Source organism: Nyctereutes procyonoides, unplaced genomic scaffold, assembly GCF_905146905.1.
Source record: "Nyctereutes procyonoides isolate TBG_1078 unplaced genomic scaffold, NYPRO_anot_genome, whole genome shotgun sequence".
Classification (NCBI taxonomy): Eukaryota; Metazoa; Chordata; class Mammalia; order Carnivora; family Canidae; genus Nyctereutes; species Nyctereutes procyonoides.
In genome coordinates, this window is record NW_026575030.1 from 29,698,108 (window position 1) to 29,714,597 (window position 16,490).

General features: G+C 38.3%; 1 protein-coding gene across 2 annotated transcripts in view; it reads left to right on the plus strand.

The window, feature by feature from the left end:
* The window catches only part of LSAMP (limbic system associated membrane protein), a 637,373-nt gene that overhangs the window by 590,308 nt on the left and 30,575 nt on the right, over window positions 1-16,490 (plus strand). Inside the window, exons 5-7 of one of the 2 annotated variants that reach the window (XM_055316365.1) lie at window positions 6,181-6,301; window positions 6,767-6,915; window positions 14,123-14,158. In XM_055316365.1, the coding sequence (XP_055172340.1) occupies window positions 6,181-6,301; window positions 6,767-6,915; window positions 14,123-14,158 (306 nt within the window). The remainder of the gene's footprint in view (window positions 1-6,180; window positions 6,302-6,766; window positions 6,916-14,122; window positions 14,159-16,490) is intronic. The other variant, XM_055316366.1, reaches the window with a different exon arrangement.

A 16,490-nucleotide genomic window follows, 5' to 3' on the forward strand; every position in this document is an offset into this window, starting at 1 on the left:
GCCAACAGATATTTGTTGCAGGACATTGAGAAGCTAGAGCAGTAAATAAAAGATGGAGACACAACAGTTTCTCCTGTTTACTTCTTAAGCTGGATTCTACGGTCTCTCCTTTTTTCTTCTCTTGGATAATCCTTCTCCACAGTTGGTTTATAGCATTGCATACAGCCATTTGACGAGCAAAATCTATTTTCTATGTAGTAAGAGGTCCTGGAGTTTACAGAAGCTAAATTATTGACCTGAAATCTCTTCAACTAAATAAGCTTATTGCTTGTACAATAAATAGGACTTCTGGTTTCTTGTATCTTACAATACAGCTAATTGCTTCCAGATACAATCCCTAAGGACAACTGTCTCTCTCTCTCTTTTTTTTTTTTTTACAGAGTCCCTCTATTTCAGTTCTCACAGTACTTTAAAACTAGCCGCTTAAGGGTTTACCTCATCCTAGTGCCCAGTATCCCGAGGATAATATCTAGTGCATAGTCAGTGTTCAATAAATGCAGACTGTTAAGTTTATTTGAATCCTTCTTATGCTGAACTCTTTTCCTATTTCTGCAGAATTTTTTCTCCAAAACTGCCCCCACCTATCAAGTCTTCCCTCCACCCCATTAACCAGCTAATATTCCTACTTCCCACAACTATGTTTCTAGCTAGTTCACACCACCATGCTGTAACGTCTTTTCCCTCTACTTGTCTCCCTTTGAGGTCAGCTCTGCCTCCACATCGATGTTCAGAGCTAACCGACCCAACACAGATGCAGGGGGACTTGGATACTGGCATTTCTAAAACTCGCCCTTACATTTGATAGTCATTTATGAGGCATAGATTACCTACCATGGAATCTACAATTGGGACTGGAAACATCTGTTGTTTCCAGATAATATATATGCATTTTAACTGAAATCTTCAATGCTTTGATTCAAAAATCACCTAATGATGAGGCTTTAGGAAAATAAATGCTCATTATGGAACCAGACTGGCTACTTTCTCACGATATTCATAGCTACAGCAATGCATTCTCCATGCCAACCTTTAGTTTATTCTATTTGGGACGATTTCAGTAAAGACATGTCCTAATGCTCATGGATCCTTCAGAGGAAACATTCAATACAAATCCAGAGTACTGCCAGCCTTCTACCATAACTTTGCAATGTGAACAAGAACTATAATTTTCTGAATTCCTTCAGAGTACCAAGACTGTGCTAGAGATTTTGTATGAATCGCTGTAATCATCACATGGGCAGTGGCTAACCAAGGAGGGAGGTGTATTGGGCCTGAACTGCCCCAGCAAGGAGGTCTTTATTTTACCACTGACATTATTTAGTATGTTTAATTTAGTATTGCTAAGACATGGTGATTTGTTTTTAAAGTTAACTTTGAATTAGTTCTGTTATTGTTTCTCAATTCTCTAAAGGTAGTGCCATTCTTATTGCCTCCATTCTCTGCCCCTTTTATGTTGATTGGTCCACCACTGTACACTCACCCTGGAAGATAGTCAAATCATCCCCCTGCAGAGAGGACATAAACAGAGCTCAGAGAATATAAGCGTTTTTGGCCATAAAATCAAAGAACTTGTGTGTGGTAGATAGAGTTGGGATTTTAACCCAGTTCTAACTCCAGTGCCTCTTTCCCTCCAAAACACTACGTGAATAATAGCAACAAAATAATAAATGTAAAAATAAAAATAATAATAATAAATATAATCACCTCAGGTGTTAAACATGCTCCCTTATACATGATTTCATTTGATCTATACGTCAAACCTGTGAGATAGGTCACAGGGATCATCATCTCCATTTAGGTGGAAGGCCTCAGAGGTCAACACATGACCCCTAGGAGGTAACAACCCAAATGGCACAGGCAGAAAGTGAGCCCACAACTCCTGATTTCTAATGCGGGTTTATACCCCCTAGAACGCTGTATGCTGTGCCATTCTTGTTACCCTTTAATAGCAGAAATAGAACATTTACTTTTTACGCTACTAACATGTTCCCCTAAATGGTATTTTTCCTTATTAGGAATTCATTTATCTTTAAAAGAACTCATACAAATGGAAGCCCAAAGAATTTCAGAGCATGGGCTTTAAAACATGGGTTCAATCTAGACTCCATCAAATGCTGGCCATGTAGATCCCTCTGTAGATCTCTCTTCTCATCCATAAACTAGGGTTAATAAGCCCTACCTTTGACAGTTATTATTTGGATGAAAAGAATACCTAAAGCCTAGTAGAATGCTGACACATGGTAAATGCCCGCAAATTGAGACCTTTATTAAGATTTTTGTTCTTTTCTATTATTATTCCAAAAAATTAGAATGACTAAATGAATGATACTCTGTTTGTTAGGTCACTGTCATTGTTATCCTATTCATTCTAATTGAAAGACTTTTGTTACTGGTGATATAAGAAGAAAGCCCTTATTAATATTTTCAGAACCCAGAATAAAGACCAAAAGAGTCCTTTGAAAATGGTAGGCTATTCCAAAGTCACTTAAAGAATAACAATGAACTCTGTGCAGCATTTTTATTAAGCCACATTTTTATTATAATGATATTTTTGAGCATGGACATCTATTATTTTAAGTATATTAGGCATGCTGCAATGTGATTTGTAATAATTTTTCTCAGCCGCACCTATACAGGATCCATTATAAATGAATTTTGAAATGTTCATTCCAATAAGCCATGAGGAACAGACTTACACCATTGTGTCATCTAAAAAACTATTAGGAACAATGACTTCTTTGTGTATTTATCACTATCTGTGAATTTACCTTGGTAGGAAAAACTTCCTAGATTTTCAAGGAGAGAAGCAAGTGTTTGGCCTTTATAATTTACCAGTATCATCCTATCCCAAAATTAATGCACCTAAAATTGTTCAACCGTAATTCACTGCCACTTTTCCCATATTTGCATCTCTGAGGAGCTAATAAATAACTTACTGCTTAGTTATTCAGGTTCTCAACAAATTCAGAAATAAGTAAAGGAGGTATATGGGAAACCCAATTGCCCCCATTATTAGAGATCAAGATGGTTAGAGGTAGTACTTAGTGTGGAGGATTTATCTCCCCAATCATGGCAGCCCTGGAATGGGGCAGGCCTACTCACCTGAAAGTGGGAAGAAAAGAGCCCAGATAAGACTATCGTGTGGAGAAGCAGAGGAGAACCCCTGTTCCCTGCCAGAAGGTTGGTCCCAAAAGGAAGCAAGGACAGAGATGAGCCAAAGAAACCTCATTTATTCTTCCCAGATTTTTCAGCCAGAACCATTCATTCTTTCTGGGTCTCAGAGCAAGGAGATATACTGACTAAGCTCCCACTATATAGAAGGAAACATCCAGAGTAAGGAAGAACTCTTCCACAAAACTGTCCCATGGGGCCTGCATTCCTGGTCCCACAGTGAAGGGGCAGGAAGCCATTTACCGTAGCATTATTATATTGAGGTACCACAGCTATGAGCTCCGGAGGTGGAGGTGATGGAAAGTGTGCAATCAGCCCCAGGTTAGAGTTGGTTTAGCAAAAAGGTGGTCATCATTAACAGTTGTCACACCACGTGGCTCCAGAGATTCATAAACACTGGCTAAAACTCATTTTATAAACTGAGAAACTAAACAAGTCAATAGAATCACAAGCAAGATTATCTCTCTGGCCAACATGCTACAAATTGTGGAGTCACTGGCGGCTTCAGAACCTACGATAGTGATGAAGTGAGGATGAGGAAGTAATAATTGTTTGTGGTCATCTATTTCTCTTCTTACATTCTCAGTGTGCATCTCAGGGCATCACTTAGATGCCCAAGCCAAAAACTTGGGTGTTACCTTTGACATCCCCCCTCCCTCCCCCATCCTTCACATCTATTCATGTCAATCCTGAAGCTTCCTATCTCTCAATCTCAAATCTGTCCATTCCCTTCCAGCCTCTTTTTCACAAACCTCGTGCAAGCTCTCTTGGGTTCATCCAGTACTCTCAAAGAAGACCTCCCTGCTTCTGGTTCCAGCATTTTATACATGAGGAAGTTGAGGCAATGTGACTCTAGACAAAGCACTATTTTCTGTAATGAGGAAGGACAGTGAGGGATAGAGCCTGGTTTTGAGCTCCTGTCTATTTAAATCCAAACTCTTAACCTCGATTCAGTGCCCCATCTCTATACAAATATCTCCCTCACCAACACCACTACCACCAATTATTCCTAATTATTCCTAATTATTACCAATTATTACTAATGTGCTATGATGGTACATATAGTGAATCACAAAATGAAAGAATTTTAAGTGGAACTTTGGTGATCATTTTAAGCTAACTCCTTTTTTTAAGAGAAAAAGCTCAAACTGGTGGAGATACTTGTGCAAGCCACAGTTCTGGTTAAGATAAGAGTCGGAATCAGACCTCAGGTTTCCTGTTTCTGACTGCTAACCCTGATTCATAACTCATGGAACAGATAAATGAGTTATAGTTTTGAAAGTTAGTAACTTAAGTGTTAAGTGAGTTATGGGTATGAACATACACGTGAGTCACCATGATACCAACTGCCCATTTGTGAAGGACGGACAGTTTTGACTAGAATTGGTTTGTTTTCTTTAAAGCTGGAAGGATTACTATAGGTCATTTGTGGTTCCCTCACATTATAGGTTTTAAAACCAAGGCTCCATAAGAGAAACTGTGTGATGAGAGGTCCACATAACCAAACAAATTAAATTCCAGGATTCCTAGTTTCCAATTCAGGGGTTTTTCTATTCATCTGGCTTTTTTGTATCTATACAAAGATGAGTAGATAAGTCGAAAACAAAACAGCCACAACCACCATCCTCTTTGGCACACCTGCCTATACATGGGCCGGTGATGCTTATCCAAACAAGCCTTAACTCCTCCTCTCTTTGGCAATGATTTAAAGAGTCCAAGCTGATGTGAAAATGAAATGGGAGAGAAAACTGCAGACTAACCTCATGGCTTTGTGCATCCTTTTCAACTAAGAAGATCAGAGTCTTCTATAAGCAGGAAACTTGGAAAATAGTTCTGAATATGAAGACAAAAATCAAAAACGAGTACCTGAACCAAGGGCTGAAGAGCAGAGATTTAAATGAATTTTGTGTACTAGTTTACTTTGCTAATTTCCCTAAGTAAGCTTTCTTCTCTACAAAATCGAAACAGATTGTTTGGGTCTATTTTTGACTTGTGCACAGAGCCAACCTGCCATTTTCAGGCAAATGGTCTTTGGATAGAAAAGCTCTTTTCTCCTTGAAGGTCCATAACCTGTACAAATACAGAATCATCAAGCCAGGAGCTTGAGTCTACAATCCGACCTCAGTCACATGGACCTGTAAACACTTGTTCCACCCTCTGTAGGATTATTTGAAAGAATCATGGCAAATTAGAATATCAGATGTGTTTCTGAGCTCATTTCATGCCTGCTATAGTTTTGCAGGCCCAATTCTCAGCAGAGCATATCAAGTATACAACTGCCAGAGAATGCAGAAAACTGACACACCAGCAAGGCTTCTGTGTGGCAGGGTAGATTCAACTGCACTCTCACACACAGAAGCACAATTTACTTGGGTCACAGCAATAAGGGAACACTTAGAAGGAAAAAAAAAAAAAGCTAAGCATCTAACACCAGTTTGTTTTTCTGAATTCCTGCAACAATATCAGGCTGAGCTTAGGGGAGGAGAACTTTAGTACTTCATTACTTTCACCAGACTTCTTACTGCCATCTCAAACTGTGACAATAATGACGATGATGATGATGAAAAAGAAAAATGTTCATATTATACGTTTAAAATCCCAAGTCCTTTGGTATCACCACTTAATTTATGAAAAGAAAAAATTGTGTGACTGTTATAATCTATGGTTGAAATGATTGACAGTCTATTGGAGTAAGGAAAAAGAAATCCTAGATTCCATTGCCATAAAACCCTGTGAAGTGTCCCATTTAAGTAAAGCAAGTCTACAGTTTCATTAATCTTCTCTTATTTTTATTTAGTTTTCTAGTGATCAGCTGAATGGTTCTGCTGATCACCATTGGTACTAATGGTACTAATGAATCAGTACCATTCAGCTGATCACAAAATTCATGTAAATGAAGCTTGAAGACTATTCCTTCCATGCAGTTCTTCGATCAGATCATACTTTCTGAGTCATTCTTGCATGGAAACTCTGACTCTCATGTAAACCGTGTGCCTGTCTTTTCTACAGATCCCCCCACTATCACAGAATCCAAGAGCAATGAAGCCACCACAGGGCGGAAGGCTTCACTCAAATGTGAGGCCTCAGCAGTGCCTGCACCTGACTTTGAGTGGTACCGGGATGACACCAGGTATGTGCCAAATGCACTGTGCCCCCATTGTTCCACTAGGTGGTCCTCAGGACAGAACCAAGCTCTGCTATAATTATGTGGGTTTATACAATTAAACTCTTTGTTTTCTAAATTCTTTGTCAAGTACTTTGGGGCCTTAGTGCTTAACCCAAAGCCCCAAAGCATTCAGGTTACATGCAAAGAGGGAGGGAAGGGGCTTCATGGGTAGTTTTCACTTGCATATCTTTCTTGCCTGTAGCAGAAACCAAAGCTCAATGAAACTCATCCATTCCTGAGTCTCCTTTGTCAATGGACCTTGATTCTGATAATATGGGGTTGCACAGTTAAAACGAGGAGTTGAACATGGAACCACAAGCTCTAACTACTACATTCCTTTCCATGCCCTCCAATACCATGATGAAAAGGGGTCGCTACACCAAGTCTTCATCCATGTTCCTTTGTACTCTTCTGTTTTTGAACTCTTAGGATAAACAGTGCTAATGGCCTTGAGATTAAGAGCACGGAGGGCCAATCCTCCCTGACGGTGACCAACGTCACTGAGGAGCACTATGGCAACTATACCTGCGTGGCTGCCAACAATCTGGGAGTCACCAACGCCAGCCTAGTCCTTTTCAGTAAGTATGCCAAAACAGGGACTCAGGAGAATTACTAAGTTCTCCAGTAGAGAACTTAAAAATCATTTCCGTACCTCATCATTTACCTTACCTCTGAAAGATGAACTCACACAAAAATAAGAATACAGTCACTGAAACAAAAACACAGGCCCTCAGTCCATATGTGTAAGGCAAGATTTACAAATGAAATAATTTCTGTCTCTGTTTCCTGACTTACTTTTGATAAATAACTGCCTTGTTGTGGATTTTGTTGTTGCTGGGTTGTTTTTTGTCTTTCTTTCTTTCTTTCTTTCTTTCTTTCTTTCTTTTTTTTTTTTTTTTTGGTTTTGTTTTGTTTTTCCTGATAGATTTAACTGTAAGAATATTCAGAGAACAGAAATCTCTTTAAGGAACAGAGGTGATGTAAGATCCTGGAAATGGACAGCAGTTTAAAAATGGCCCCGGTGAGAGTGATTGAGGAAGAAATATTCCATGAGATAAGGTACTGGGAGAAGAGAGAGGCTGGGAAAAGAAAGTGTATTTTTAACAACAGAAGAGAAAGGATAGAATGAATGATTAAAACATAGTATAAAATCTAAAGGAGGAAAAATGGTCACAGAAAGGTTTCCATATGACAGCAGGAAACATTAGTTATCTGACATATTTTTGGAAGAGATAAAATGGTAGAAGAGAGAAACATTTCCAGGGACTAGAGACGATCCTAAGGCGGACAGAGGAGGACTCAGTTGTTTCAGCTTCCTGGTGTTAGCAGGAGAGCCCACCTCAGAGCTTGCTCTACAGCAGCTATTACTGTAGGTTCTCTGACCCCCTGCCTAGCTGGCCCTGAGCTGAACATAGACACAAATACCCCTCAGAAGTACGATGGATGAAATTCCTATACATTCCAAATAGGAAAGCAAGTCTGTGGTTTCATTAACCATCCCTATTTTTATGTAGTTTTCTAGTGATCAGTCTCATTCAGCTGATCACAAAATTCAGAATAGGAAAATGGAATTTAGAATAGGCAAATATTAGGAATAGGAATATGTTTACCAGAATAAGTAAAACAAGCAAAAGAGTTAGCACATGCTGGGCCAGAAAGTTCATTTGGGTTAAAAGAGAAAGTCCAAAAACTTTACTATTATTATTTTGGAATAACAAGCCACTAGGAGTTTTTTCTGCATGGGTTCAGTGGGAAAAGCTAGAAATACCATGACCGGGAGAGATGTCTCCATCTTGCTTTATCTGACTTAGATGAGCCTACAAGAAATATATTTTTTAGGATAAAAGTCGATTTAAGTGAGAGGTTTCTTGAGATGCAGTATTAAAGCCATTTTATGACTGTTCAAGATCCAACTCTGCTTGTAAAAAACAACAGCGACAAACTATTCTAAATTTGGCCTTCAGCTTTTCACCCATAACCCCCCTTGACTTCAATCTATAATAGTTTGATGGGATATAGTCATACAAATGCTTGAAGTTTAAAATTCATATGAATTGTAATATGAAGTTTAAAATTCATATCTCGGTTTACTTGTCTCCAAAGACTAAACATCAGTGTTCTTTACTTCGTCTAGAGACACCAATATCTCAACACACTTGAGAAGGTACTTATTAAGAAATGTAGTTACCTGACATCAGGGGATTCCATAACTGGAGGGAGGGGGAATAGCCTCAACTCTAAATTTGATACTCTGACATATCTAAGGTAACCTGGTTAAGTAAAACCACATACAGTTAATAAGAGGTTCTATAGGGACAATAAGAGGTTTTGTAGAGAAAGTAGGACAGTTGGATTAGAGAAAATGAGCAACTATAATTTGCATTAAAGTATCTTTTCTTTGTACCCCACCCAGAAGAAGAAATGTGCTAATATATTTCAAATAATAAAACAAAATGACACCTATAGACTGAGAGGAAGGTGAAGGAGGATGGAAGTATAGGAAACTTGAGAAGAAAGCAGGGTGGGCTAGGTCAGAGATAATGGAGATACTGCTAGTCTGCTGGTGGTGATGACGGGTAATCTCAAACCCTGTAATACCATTCCCCTATTCATAAAAACCCACTGAAAGGACTCGATCCAGTACAATTAAGAAATGCCAAGAATGTTATAGAATTTCTGCTTGCAAACTGAGAATCACAGACTTGGGCAAGTGGATCATAATCATATGGTCCTGATGACTTCACAGAAGTCACCTGTATACACTTGAGAAGTGCACCGTGGGGTGGTTAATGGTGCATGACGTCCCTGTGCCCCCACACTGCCCTCTGCAGGACAGCCCTCCCAGGCACCAGCCGGGCATTTGGCTGCACATACATCAGCATTGGGTTTAGAAACGATTTCCCACCTTATAGGAAAGTTAGGAAGCATAGTGATGAAAAAAGTAGTAGAACTATTGCCCTCTTCCTTAGATCCATGGCTCAAGTGTGGACATTCTAAGGGGGAAGCTGTGCTTATTACCGAACAGGAAGGGCACTTCCACCACACCCACCCCTCTGTGACTTTTTAGGGTTAGGAGGTCCTTGTTATAGCCATTATAGCTGGATCCATGGGATTACAGCTGTATGAAGCCCTACTTCACAAAGGGAAGAGATAAAGAGAGAGGGAGAGGGAGGAAGGAGATAGAGAAAGAGAAAAGGGGGGAAAAAGGAAGTACTTGTGTGAACAGATTGCCCATTACTTGGACTCAAAGTAGATGGGTTTAATGGGAAGAAGGAAGATGCTGGTAGTGGTATTTTTCCACAGAACAGGGTCAGGAGGGGAGAGATGCTTGGGAGGGGTGGCTACAGCCGCTCTGATAGAGAGCACTGTGTGGGCAGCGGGGTGCTGTGCTGACCCAGCCAGTCCAGAGCAGACAAGGCAGCTGGTGAGCTGCTGCCAGCCAGCAAGAGGAGGAAAGTAGAACCAGAGAGCCAGAGCCCCTGAAGAGCCCACGATTATCCATCTTCACTGGTGTTTCAGCACATTTTTAGTGTCTACCACAGTGACAAGTGCTGAGTCTTTGCAGTGTCAGTTTGCGGTCACTGATACATCTTGTCCTCCACCACATACATACATATACTTCTCCACTCTCTACTCAAATATTGATCTCCAAAGGGGTCAAAATAATTGAATGAAAGTGCAAGAATGCATTGTATTTGTAGTAATATTTTCCTAAGCCAATGGAAGCATTCCTTTCTCATTTGTCTCCTTCTCCACACGTTCTAGCATTGTTTATCAAGGATCTGCACTACCTCAGGCAATATTATATCCAACTTTATAAGTTTTTCTCCATCCTGGGCAAAACATTGCATTGTATAATTTTTCTGAACACATTAATCCAGTGGTACAGTGAGTACAGGCAAAGATTCAGCTTTGTCCTCATCAGCTGTGGATCCGAATAGTCACCACATGAAGGAAGACTTCTGTTGACGCGAAGAGAAGGTCCATCCTTAACATATGTAACATAGCAGCCTCTGTGTTTCCACACTGATGACTGTAATGCACTCACAAAGGAAACCTATCTTGTTTCCATGCTTATGTTGAGTTACTTTTAAAGCGATGGATAGGGAGGAAGGAGAAGTTAGGGTTAATTTTAAAGTGGTCACTTCTGATCAAGTGAGTGTTTACAAGATACTCTGTACATGTGCTAAATACTTAACATACATGATCTCATTTAATTGCCTAAATCCTAGGAGGGACTCCTACTTCTCCATTATACAAAGAGGTAAAGTAACTAGAGCCACTAAGTAAAGCTGCTGGGGTTTAAATTTGGGTAATTTCCAGAATCCAGGCTCTAGATCAATATGTCACCTAGATTTGTGTATGTGGAGAAATGTTAGGAGATACATCTTTTGTAGTTTGGAAGTGAGAAGACATTTAATTTCTCCTACAATCACCATATGGTTTCACTCATATGTGGAATATAAAAAATAGTAAAAGGGACTATAGGGAAAGGAGGGGAACTGAGTGGGGAAAAAGTAGAGAGGAAGACAAACCATGAGAGACTCCTAACTCTAGGAAACAAACAAAGGGTTGCAGAAGGGGAGGTGTGTGGGGGGATGGGGTAACTGGGTGACAGGCACTGAGGAGGGCACTTGATGGGATGAGCACTGGGTGTTATATTTTGGCAAATTGAATTTAAATAAAATACTTAAAAATAATAGTAGTAATAATTTCTTTCTCCTTTTTTCACTCAGTAAAGTCTTTCCATGACTAAATATCGTTACATCCCTTCCCACCTGAGAGCACTGTAGCTGCCACCTCCCATTTCCATTAACCATCCCCCACCCCCAGTATGGGTCCACTAGGTTAGTTAGATCCTTGGCTTATCTTTGACACATTGAGATTCCTAATATTCCAGCCTAATGTTCAGCATTTGACCCTAGGAGTCAAACGAATATTACCACATGCTAAAGGACACTCCTATCTTCCACTTTAGAGAAATGTGTGGACTGGTAAGATATTTTGAAGCAATTGAGTACAAAAAAAAAAAAAATAATAAAATGCAAAGGAATCTACACTGAGCCATACCACATCAGTGTGTAGGAGCTTTTCAAATTTTCTTTTTAATTTTAAAAGATCATTAACTTGTAAACCTATACTTGATTATATTTCAAGTATTACCTAAGCAACCGAGCACCAGAGAGAGCCCTTAAAAGGAAAGCCTCCCCAATTTGTTTAGCAACCAATTTAAGTTGTTATCTTGGGGGGCCCAGGGTTTAGATATATATATCACTTGATGATGCTAGTTAAGCCTTGGCCAATCCTCTTAACCAGCTGCTTCTTGATGTCACATAATAAAACAGTGTGAGCAGCTAAGGAACACTGCCCACGTGTAGTTTGAAAGACTGGCTGCAAACTCTTGTATTTACAAGGGCTTTCTGTAGCTACAACAAGAAATGGATGAGCGTTGGGACCTGATTTAGTTTCAAGAATAGGTGTGGAATATGCTGAGTTCCAGGAGGTTTGCAAAACATCCACAATACCCATTGAAAAATAAAAGAAAATCACATCTGAGTTAATAAATTACCTTTATATATACACCTTGTAGTCAACTCTAGCCTTTGTCACTTAAGTGCTTTTAATTCAGAAGTTTTTCTTGTTAAGTGTTAATGCCTCATTTATCTCATGGCATCCCAGCAGAATTAACCAATCTCACACACACACACACACACACACACACACACACACACACACACATTTAGCAGATAAGAACCTGATGACCTTACTAAGAGCCACAGCATTTATTTCCGGGGTCAACTTTAAGGCTCTGTTCCTAAAACCTTCCAGTCAGCTGCTAGGCTCTGCTGACTTCCCCAAATGTAAGCAGCCAAAAGACAAAGAGTATAGCACCAAAGCTCCTGTTCTTCCCTACTTTTGAATGTCAAACATTGAAAAATTTTTCATTTTAAGTGATATCACTTCACTTTACACTCTTAAAAGAGCCGACAAATCCTGGCATAAATTATAAAATGAAGCAAACTGATGGTAGAGGAATAAGGACAAAAAGCTGGGATGGGAAAGCATCTAAGGAATAAGTCAATAGGATGGAATTAGAGAATGAGAGTAAGTAGCAGGGCACGGTAGGGCTAAGATGATGATAACAGGGTGGAGCTAAGATGATAACAAGCTGGGAAACGGTTGCAAAGGCAATGAGAGGAGGGCGACTGAGATGATTTTAGCAATATAAATGGTCTTGTGGAAATGAGGGCAGAGTGCATTTACCCAGCTGTGAACAGTGTGATGAGAAAATATTAAGCTGAGTCATTTAAACCGTCTGAATAATAATAGTAATAATAAAAATAAAATACGGTAGATAGAGTATTGTATGGGACAGTAGTCTCCAACTGCTACATAAATGCTGAAAGCAGTTTAGCTATTTATTTTCAAAGCTGGAAACTTAATACCAAATAACCAATGGAGGTTTAAACCATTTTTCTACTTGACACTTGTGTAACTAAGACACAATTGTTCACTGTGCTATTATTGACCTGTTCCATCTTAATGCACTTAGGAAACTTTGGCATTTAAGCTACAACTTTCAGCCAAGCTAGAGAAAAGCTCACTCTGCAAGGGTTTTCTTGGCATCCAGATGTATTGAGTGCCCAAATTCCAGGCAAAATCTACTCTTTCTAAATTTGTGGTACAAGATGGCAGGCAGATAAAATTTGAATATGATTTTGATTTTGATTTATTTCAATTTATTAATACTTATTTAACCAAAAAGCTAGGAGGGATATAAAGTATGTGCTAATTATATTGCCCTATAGGGTTTCAGGGCAGTAGGTAATACCACCTATCCATAATACACCATTCTGCCTCTCTGAAAGAGTCTCAGAGGAGGATTTAGAGTTAAACCTGGGGTTTTGATAAGATAAATAGAGGATACCTTAAAGCCTGAGCTCTGCGTGCACATTCAATTTATGATCAGTAGCTAGGGGATGGGAATGTGAGGGACACATAAGCTAAAACCCAAGGGTTCAAAAGAACACTTCTTACTCAATAGGATGTATTATCAAGTAAATTTGATTGGTTGATCAAATTTCAGGTGAGATTATATTATCACAAGAGGGTGGTATGAAAGAGAAGACAAAATAAAATTATATCATGCCAATTTACTTATTTCCTTGGCATTACTCTTACACTGGTATTAGTAATATGGAAGTAAAGACCTGAGGGAAAAGTTGAATTAGTATTTCCCAAAATAAATTTTCCACATACTTGGCTAAAGCCGATATGAGCTGTAGGGCTCAGGGAAGGGAAAGGCATCCTTAGCTATCATGGGTCCATCTGTCATGAGTTAAAGAGACCAGAACCAGGACGAAGTCGCATGACTGAATGTGATCACTACTAATTTAAATATCTTCAACCTAGCCCTGCAAAAAATCTGTAATTTTGGTACTCCATTTTGTCCATGTAGGGTAGGATCCTGTTTGAGGGTTACCACAATAAAATGTTGTTTCCTACTCTAGCTAAATTTTTTTAAAAGGCTTTAGATTTAAAATTTTACTAATAGCTTTCTGATACTTTAGTGTTCGCTGAAAGAACAGACAAATGCCTTACAGGAGATATAATCTTATAAGCATGGAAATTCATGGTTTATAATTATCTAAATAACTAAACATGAGCAAGATATCTTACTCATGTTTAGTTATTATATATACATATAGGTAGATATAAATATAGAAAGATATAGATATAGATCGATATAAACTCTCCATGATGCTTACTATTTTTCCCCTTTAGAGCGTGTTTCACCCACAATCCCCCATCCCATTCAAGGTCAGTATGATTTTTATGATTGTAGTTCTGTTGCGGGGTCATTCTCCATCATCTATAATGCGCAAAACACACAACAAGGGATACATATTCCCAAAATTCGCATACAATAGATCTTTTTTTTTTTCTTTAAACCTTCAAAAGAAAGTCAATCAATTATCCTATACAGGTTGGTAGGCATGTAACAGATCTGTCATCTGACTTAAGTTGGTCAGTTGCTGGAGAGATAATACCAAGCTCAGAAAGCAATTTTCTCTTCAATTAATATGTATGACAGGTAACTGTGAACTCACATGTTTAGAACACAGCCAGTTATTTTCTGTAGCTCATAAAAATATGAATCCTCTAACTGACCACCCTCACGTTTGGAGGCTTATACAATTTGAATCTGAAGTCATTGATATTATAAAAATGAATTTATCTATTGCTGTCAAAGTTTAAACTCAACCAGATTACGACATTAATATTTCTTAAAATCTTGGCCAATTCAAGGGCTTTTCCTTTTAAATATAAGTATTTTAGAAAACACAAATGAAAAAATAGTCTGTGTTCCTTTATACAAAACTTTCTACACACTCAAATTAAATTTCGCCTCCTACATCACATTTAGATGCAAGTTGCAGCCCCAGCCTTCCAGCTTAAGGCTATTTAAAGGCAAATTGGCAAATAAAATTAAAACAATACAAAAAATCTGAAATGAAACCAACCTACCATTAAAATTAAATTCCAGAAAAGTGATTTGCAAATAACACTCAAAGACCTGAGAAAAAATGGAAAGTAGGCCATGCGGGGCCTAGTGTGGAAAAAATAAATCCAATTAAACGAGATTATTGTATACACCATAAAAGAAGTGTGCTCAGAATTAAAGGTAGAAAGCTGCTGTTTTATAAGTTTGAAGATAGATCATGTATCATTAATACTCATCCAAACTAAAAATTAGGCCAGAATTGGGTGAGGATATTCAGTGTCAATAATGTGATATTTTGCATATGTATGTATTCACATATATGCAAACTTATTTTAATTATATTTGCAATGAGGATTGCAGGGTTTCAAGGATCAACTAGACAGCTTAATAAAAAAGTTATTCTTAAATTTTAAGAAAGGTCCAAACTATTTTTAAAGAACTCTGTCAAATAAAATTGTTCCTTAAAACATTAATAAAATCTGTTTCTCATCTCAGCTACTAAAAATAAGACTTAAAATGTGCCTGTTTTTTAGACTTGACATGAGACTTAGTGTTCATGTAAAATATCCCATTTTGAATTCCTGACATGCCACAATTATTTTAAGACATTTATCTTCTGTTGCTGCAGAGATTGACACCATTTTATCATGCTGCCATCTTGCAAATATCTTGGTGTGACAAACACATACATACACATTTGTCCCAACGGACAACATTTTCAAAGAGGTCATGCTTCACCCAAGATGAGCTTTGTACCTTGTCATATGCTTCTGTGTAGAGCAGTTCTGCAGCCCCAAACTCAAATATTCATCTGATCATGCTTTACGATGTATATAACATGGAACAAAATGAAGTCAGTCACGATTCACAAAGGACAGCTGTTGAATATAGAAAAACAGTCTGGAAAGAAATGGAGCATGTTGGATTTTGTTGAACTTGATATTTTCCCACAAACTGAATTGTTGATTGGAGAATGACCCTAGTTTGATGTTATGTTGTAGATAGACTGTAGATAGCTTCTTTAGATCCAATAGTTCTAGAGAATATAATTTATCTGACTACTAATACTTTGGGCTTCTGCTGGTAGAAATTGGAAAGCTGTTCATGGAGACTTGGGAGAGCCGATGTGTGAGGTTGGTAGAGAAAGATAATGCCCTCTTAAGTTCCCTGCTTCTTATAAAGACTTTAACTTTGTAGAAATCAAATCCTTTTTTTTCTCTTCTGCCTAATAAAGAGGGTAACCCATGTGAAATGCAGTTTTCTGTGAGAACAAATATTAACATACACGATCCTTAACTTTTTTAGTGCTACTGGAGTACCAGAATATCTATGAAAAGCATGCTTACCTTACTTTGGGCATATTTCTAGCACAAAATGCCTTCATTTAATTAAATACTGTATATTGTCATCATCTAGGTAGAACCCTACATTTCAATCCTGAAATGCCAACATGCCTATGAGCAGCTAGTTGATGCAAATGGCCTGAAGGATTTTGAACCTATTAATTTCCTTAAGGTGTTTTGAAAATACAAGAAAGTTCCAAAGATCCTTTCCCATCCGCCCATCATAAAAAAGAGAACTTTTCTTCCTGTGTTCCAGTAATAGAAATACATGTTTAATTTCAGCTGCTTTATTGTTAATATCTTT